Source organism: Rhamphochromis sp. 'chilingali' (genome assembly GCF_963969265.1).
Source record: "Rhamphochromis sp. 'chilingali' genome assembly, chromosome: 1".
Taxonomy (NCBI): domain Eukaryota; kingdom Metazoa; phylum Chordata; class Actinopteri; order Cichliformes; family Cichlidae; genus Rhamphochromis; species Rhamphochromis sp. 'chilingali'.
Window position 1 is genome coordinate 23323166 of NC_137929.1, and position 7451 is coordinate 23330616.

The 7451-nt window shown below is 39.6% G+C and overlaps 1 protein-coding gene across 2 annotated transcripts; it reads right to left on the reverse strand.

Annotated features, from left to right (window-relative positions):
- Positions 1–1431: 1431 nt before the first annotated feature.
- Positions 1432–6837, reverse strand: tmem256 (transmembrane protein 256). Of its 2 annotated transcripts, XM_080893276.1 has the most exons (4): positions 6706–6837; positions 6151–6188; positions 5194–5274; positions 1457–3027 (listed from the first exon to the last, which is right to left on the reverse strand). In XM_080893276.1, the coding sequence occupies exons 1-4, from the start codon at positions 6785–6787 to the stop codon at positions 2884–2886; spliced, it is 345 nt and encodes a 114-aa protein (XP_080749402.1). In that variant the 5' UTR covers positions 6788–6837; the 3' UTR covers positions 1457–2883. The 2 variants fall into 2 exon arrangements, with proteins under 2 accessions (XP_080749403.1, XP_080749402.1); XM_080893277.1 differs by lacking the exon at positions 5194–5274 and having other exon boundaries at positions 1432–3027.
- Between the last annotated feature and the right edge of the window lie 614 nt (positions 6838–7451).

Below are 7451 nucleotides of genomic sequence, written 5' to 3' on the forward strand. Positions count from 1 at the left end.
TGACCCAGAGATTTATACAGCTATTTTCTAAAGGTCTCCATTCATGGGCCCACAGTCAGGAAGGGGAATTAGTGTTTCAATGGATTTCACTTTCAATTTGAATGCCGAGTGGTTGGAACATGGTCCCGGCTAACGGGAGGCTATTGCTAAAGAACTCTTTTGTGTTCTGCTACTCAGAGGCTCAAACCCTCGGGGCTGTGAATACATTCACCACAAGAGACACCGTTTCTACTGCCATAGGTTGTGAATCCTGTGGGTTTATCTAGCCTTTAGTGAAACCAACACATTGAGGATGCCCTTTAAACTAGCACTACCATTAGTCAGCTTCCTTTTTCCTTTCAGATGAATGTGCACACAACAAACCTCTAGGACAGAAGTTTCTACTGTCCAGGTATGATAACAATAATAAAATTTGCTATTAAAGCTGCTTTAACATGTCAACTGCTATACTGTCCACATGTAGCACACAATCTATATGTGCTTGTGTATTGGAATACTTAAAATAATACTTTTGTTTGAGACCTGGGTGCTGTCTAATAGTGTAGAAGACCACTCGATAGACATGACTTCACCAGACTATTACACTTAGCTATTAGCTACTACTTTAGCCAGTCCAATGTGATGGTTTTGAACATTGGATTCTCATTTACCAGATAATAGCTAGATAATATCTAGAAATGTTCAGAGTCACAGCATGTGTGACAACAGCTTTTAATGTTGCAGTGAAAAATAAAGCACTCTTTTGAACTGAAGTCTGACGTCATTAGCCGTTTCCGGGTCCAAACTCCACTTCAGGTCCCAAAGTCAAACGATTACTGCAGCATCAGTGATGCTGCATCACTGAGAGTTAAAAACTGTCTAAATTCTTTTATCTTTAATGAAAAGATCGGTGTGGCTGCCCTGCCAGGTGTAACAGTTAAGTTTAACATCCAGGCATCCATGAAAACAGAATGTATTCAATTTAACGGAGTTAGCAGTTAGCAGGGAGTTAGCCCGCTAGTTTCCATCTAAAGATGATATACCATGTTCTGACTGAGGGATTTCTGAAGAAATTAAAACGTACAGCTCTGCTATCACTTCTAACATAAACGAAGACAGGAAACTAAACAGCAGTGACTTTTGTAGGGTTACTGAAGTTGGGCTAGCTGGTATATAATGATGTGCTACATGGTGGCTAGCGACACAGCTATGGTTAGCATAATATAAACACAGGAGGATGAACGCTAACTATTTCCCACTTGATAAAAGCTAATGTGAGGGTTCCCGATGGTTAAGGACAAATGCAATCGCATGCCAGGATGCTGTAAACAGAGCAAACTTCAATCAGGAGAACAACTGAGATAATCCATCCACAATAGAGGTTAGTCATTGATATACTGCTGCATGGGCTGGGCTGTAGTTAGACCGTAAGGTTTTAAAAACTGAGCTTTAAAATGAATAGTGGTACCAAAAACCGAGAGGCCGACAGTGATCACTGCTCTTTGTTAGGGGGTGTTCAGATTAAATAGAACAAGATACAAAGCATTAAAACATGTAAAACACAACAGCCTTAATAAACACAGAGTAGTTTGGTCCTGGAAGCAGGGTTCATACGTCATCACTTAAAGACCAGATATTAACACGCATTAGTTCTTTTTAGCACACAATGTAAGTATGCAACTGAATGCTATTTACTATTACACAAACATTGGGAGGTTAAAAAAAAGTAATACTAAAAACTTTGACCTAGTGTTCTAGCATAAAGTTCTGTGTGTCAACACTTGCTTATCGTCTTTCAACAAAACAATATTTGACTATGCAGTCAAATGAAAACACTTCTGAAAGCTTGTTTGAGTTCAAGATACCAAGACAGTGAAGACTGAAACACTTGAGTCTTCAAAATGGGTTTACAGAAATCAGAGGGTAATGTCACATCTTACAGTCTTGCCTCATTTCTTTATATTTTGCTTCCAAGCAGCCAGACTTCGCTGTAATTTTGTACGACTTTGTTGAGCAGTAGTTCTCCAGGCTTTCAGAAAGTTTGCTTAAGTTTTTAAGTGGACATGTGGCTGCTTTTTCTCAGATTTTCTCTCCAAAATAACAATTTGTTCCCATTCGTATAGTTAAATCCATGAAAAATCTCAAGGATAACAAGACAGGCATAAAACTTTATTTTTGCACCAAAAGGGAATTCCCAAAGAGATATTAGCTGCAAACTTGACAAATCTCAGCATGGTGTGCAGTGTGTCCTTAAAAAAAGACAAAACTGAACAAGCGGAGGAGAAAAGAGGAAGAAGATAACCTAAAAACCCATCTACAGCAGATGATCAGTATCTGAAAGTGATGTCTGTGAGAAATGGAAAAAAGCAAAGACTTGACACGGACCTTTGGTATACAGCAGATTGAATATTCATTGTTGAGATTTATTCATGCTGGTAAATGACTGTTTAAAGGTAAATAAACAATCCTTGTGGAAAAAAGGATTTCAGAGTTTAGGAAACGGTTTCGTTGTTAATCTATCATGAGGGATTCTTTATTTTCACAACAAACACTGTCTTATTGATGCATTTTAACTCAAATCACCAAAAGTTAAAATGTTCCATAACAAATTGGATGATACAGTTCATTCCATTCATTTTGTGTTAAATTTCTTATCCAGTTTAACATTTTAGTCAAAGGGCAGCAGCCACAAACAGACAGCAGTGGCAGAAAAGTGATCATCCTGCGGTGACCTTATCTCCTGCTGACATCCACAACCCAGGGCAGGCGGTGGTTGGATGGGTGACATTATAACTCAGCACTAGCCCTCAGCCAACTCTTACAAGTTCTCCAGTTCATTTATTAGCAGTCTGACAGTTTAGTGTCACAGTGTGGCTCTCTGGAGAAGATGTAAGCTGTCACAGTTCAGAGAATCATGGCCAGCCATCCAACAATCATAGCTACGCCCCCCACGGGAGCCGCTTTGCGCAGTCCGGGGTCCCCTGTCAGAGCCTGGTGGTATAAAGAGCCACAGAACATCCCCATGCCCGCAATCAGAAGGCTACCAGCCTGTGAAAAAGAAACATTTTGGTCTCAGTCAGTTTAAATCTGTAAGTTTGCAAACACATTGTAGTAGGGCTGCCATGTACTCTCCAACCTCTCTTGCTTGAGACTCGCCCTTGCTTGAGATGTTACCCCACAGGGACCAGCAAAAAGGAGTTTTTTGTTTGTTTGTTTTGCAAGAAAAGTTAAAAGCATTAAAAGCAAACCATTATTTAGAGTCAGCCTTCTTAAATTATACATATATTATAATATCATCCTATAATATAATTAAATAATATCAGCTTACTTAAAAATTGATGTATCTTATTAGCCTTGCATTGTTAGCTAATATAGCTAATTATCTTATTAGTATAATAGAGTATGCTATTATTAGCCCACTATTCAGTTAGCCAGTGCATGCTATTATCCCACAAATATGCTATTGGCTAACATAATTTAATAGTTTATGTTACATCAGCTAATTTATAATATTAGCATGCTTCTTATCATAAGAAAACATATCCGGTCGTTAAGTGATGACGTGACGAATCCTACTTCCGGGTCTAAAGTAGTCTGCTTTAATATGGCTTTTGTGTTGTTAACATGTTTAATGTTTTGTATTTTCTTCTATTTAATCTCAAAAAGCTCCTAAAACAGTCAGTGATCACTGTTGACCTCCCTCGGCTTTTATTACCGCTAATCATTTATTTAAGATCAGGATGCAACTACAGCCCAGCCCATGCAGCAGTATATGAATGACTAACCTTGTATTGTGGATGGATTATCTCAGTTGTTCTCCTGGCTGAAGTTTGGTCCTTTTACAGCATCCTGCCATGCGATTACATTTGTTCCTGACCACCGATAACACTCACGTTAACTTTTATCGAGTGGAAAAAAAGTTAGCTTGTTTATATTATGCTAACATAGCTGTGTCGCTAGCGGTCACGTAGCACATCATTATATACCAGCTAGCCCAACTGCAGTAACCCTACAAACATCACTGCTGTTTAGCTTTCTGTCTTCATTTATGTTGGAAGTGATAACAGAGCTGTACGTTTTAATTTGTTTCCAAAACCCCGCTGTCAGGACATGCTATATTGTATTTAGATAGAAGCTAGCGAGCTAACTTCCTGCTAACTTCTAACTCCGTTAAATGTCATAAATTCCGTTTTCATGGATGCCTGGATGTTAAACTCAATTCTTACACCTGGTAGAGCAGAACGCTGATCATTTTATTAAAGATGAAAGACTTTAGACAGTTTTTCAACTCTCAGTAATGCCATAGTGATCGTTTGACATATGGACCTGCAGCGGAGTTTAGGCCCAGACACGGCTAGTGACGTCAGACTTTACGACCGGATTAGCCAGCACATCTTGTTAGCTTGATTGTAAGTTTGCTAATTTATCTCAATAGCCTACCATTAAATTCAACAATGTACCTTATTATCCTATTGATTCATATTATTAGCAAACATTAGTCTACTACAGTACGTCATTTCCTAACATAATTTATTAGCCCATCATTCAGTTAGCTAATGTGGCTTATTAGCTTACTATCACATTACACACATTAAAGTATCTTATCAGCAGAATAACACATGTTATTGAGTATCATTACTTATGATTAATGAGTCATTTTATCTCATTAGCTTAATATTTAAGCCCATTTTGACACACAACACAACTCGAGTGAGCAGGTTTAGTAACTTTATAGATGGACACCTTAAACAGGTGTAAACAATAAAAACTCACTGTATCGGACTGACTCCAAAGCTGGTTCATAGATTTTATTTAATCCAAATTAATAACTCCACAGTTTTTACCAATTTATTGTCAACTCATAATAACAACATTATCAGACATGAGACGCAGAGGGACATGCATGAATGCTTAAAAGTACAGATGATGGGGTGGTGACATTTAAGTGAGGAGATTCTTTGGCTACCATTTTTTTCTTTCCTGGTTCCATTTGTTGGGATAATGTGTTCTTTCACCGTCAATCCACAACAAATTTATACTTATGCTGTCACTTTTATCATTTATAATGTAATAAAACAGCAGTCTCTGTAACATAATATCTCTGAGTGAGGATGGACAGGTAACAGCAAATACGACTGTGGCACTATATCCACTTTAAAGGATTGAGCTAAGTGCATCCAGCCAAGAGTGAGGGTCTTAGGCTTCTGTACTTACCACAGCAGGTTTCCCACAGTGGGCAGCACCCAGCAAGGCCAGGCTGTGGTAGAAATGGTACTTGTTGGCGGTTTCAAAAAGCTGAAGAGGCGCACACACACACACACACACACACACACACACACACACACACACACACACACACACACACACACACACAGAGCTTTCAGAAAAAACTCTGCCTTTCCCAGCCACTCATCAAGTTCAGTGAATCAAACATTTTCTGGAAAGGCCTTTTATTATTAAGTGTAGAAGTGGATATTTAGTGAGCCGCTATCAAGCACCATTTACACCATTCTCATCAATCAGCCCAAGTTTGGCCAGGAAAGTATCTCATCATTAAAAAAAAAAATCAATTTCCTGTCTTTTTGCATTACAGAAGTTTCCTCCAGATTAACAGCACAGTGTGAAAATGTTTCACAGACATCTTTTAGTTTTCTGAGAGTAAAACAAATAACAGTCATACAGTCCACTAAACTATAACTGGAGTTGCACCAATTGGGCAGATACACTGATGCTTAAAATACAAATTTGGCCAACAGTAGATGCTGCATTTTTTTAACCCATCTTTCTTTCTTATTTGAATTTGTTACTACTGACTACTTTTTGTGTATAGTGCCTTTACGGGTATTTTGAGGTACTCCAGCTTTCTTCCACTTTCCAAAGACATTTTTATCTGGTTCTAGAATAGTTGTTCAGCTAAGACAGGCCCCAGCAGCCCCCTCCACAACAACCTAAGCTCGGTAAGAGGTATTTCAGATGTCACTTCACGTGCCTACATCAATGACAAAGTCACCATGAAGCCATATTTAGCCACCGTTTTAGTGCATCCCAAATTAAATCAGTCTTGAATCCATATGCTCTGACCTTGACCTCTGCTAACACGAATGAATGAAAACTGATATTAGGCACACAAAATGCTCAAAAAAAACATAAGTAGCAGTATTATGAACATACCACTATTCGGTAGTCATCAGGATCGCTGTTCTTGAAACCTAAAACAAGAAAAACACAACTGTTACTTATTATCACACCATGAATATCATGATCACAGACACAACAGACCACACTTTATTTGGTTAATCAGTAACCCACACCCTCAAGTCATGTTCCTTAATACTCGTGTTGTGATACGGTGGTGAGACCAACCACTCTCTTATCACATTTTAAAAGTTAGCCAACCACTCAGCTATCCCTACCGTGGACAGTGGCTGACCCACAAAAAGCCTTCTTCCACCCTGGAGGCGGGTCACCTTGATTACGACACTGGTTATTTTTACAAAAACAACGTGAAGCTTCGACGGCTTACTGAAAGCCGAATTAATCGTTAGCATGTTTAACATTAGCAGCATGTATGTGTTGTTGCTTTACAGTTACTCGGGCGTGTGGTGAGTACGCAAACTTTAAATCTGCGTGTTTTGATATCAAGGCTGGCGCCGTAAGCCTCAACATGACAGCCTTTCACGACTGTTCAGCTGAGCGAGAGCTACAGACAATAGGACAGTTGCATACCGTGAGCCCCGTAAGCCCCAGCTCCCACTGCCGAGGCTCCTGACAGAGCTGCTAACCTCCGAACCACAGCAGAAGCGCTCATGTTTGGACTGTAACTGCAGGTGTCACGCGGGCGGAAGAAGTGACGGCGGTGCTGCGTTCACTGTCATTATGTACGTTCAGCCTTCTCAACTACGTGATTGCGGACATACGTAGTTAAATGACGGACTGTGGGTTTCCCGCTCATGGGGCAAACAACAAACGATCAGACATTAAGAGAAGAAATGTTTTTTAATTGCATTATGATGTAGTGTAACCACAGTGTTGCAGCTACATGTAAACGGAAAAGTGTGTTGAAACAGATTTGTGTTCTAAAATAACTATAACATACATGCAAGATAAGTAGTCTAAAACGGAAAATATATTGTGCGAACCTGCAGTTATTCCAGCTAATATGACACGTGACTTCGGAGTTAAGTCTCTGATATGCTGATGTGTGTTTATTTAATCAATTTGTTCTCTGAATTCCAGCATCTGAGTCCTTGAAAGCAGCAGTGGGGGCGTTCGTTCCAGGGCTCTGGGCTTCCAGGCACGTCTGTTATCAGTTTGTGGACTTGAACCAAAATGGCCGCTGCCGTGCTACAGTTTCAAGCCACTGGGCAAATTTCATTACTCTACCAAGCTGATCTGACACTGACATGGCATTTGAGCAGTCGTTTCAGCGCCTTTAGGTATTGCATGTGAATTTAAGTGCAGGGAATCACATA

Bases quoted from the DNA above. Each gene is read 5' to 3' on its own strand.
- tmem256 (XM_080893276.1), bottom strand. From the start codon at position 6,787: ATGAGCGCTTCTGCTGTGGTTCGGAGGTTAGCAGCTCTGTCAGGAGCC. The intron at 6,189-6,705 runs GTATGCAACTGT...TTCTTGTTTTAG, and splicing joins TGGGGCTTACGGGGCTCACG to GTTTCAAGAACAGCGATCCT. The intron at 5,275-6,150 runs GTATGTTCATAA...GCGCCTCTTCAG, and splicing joins CTGATGACTACCGAATAGTG to CTTTTTGAAACCGCCAACAA.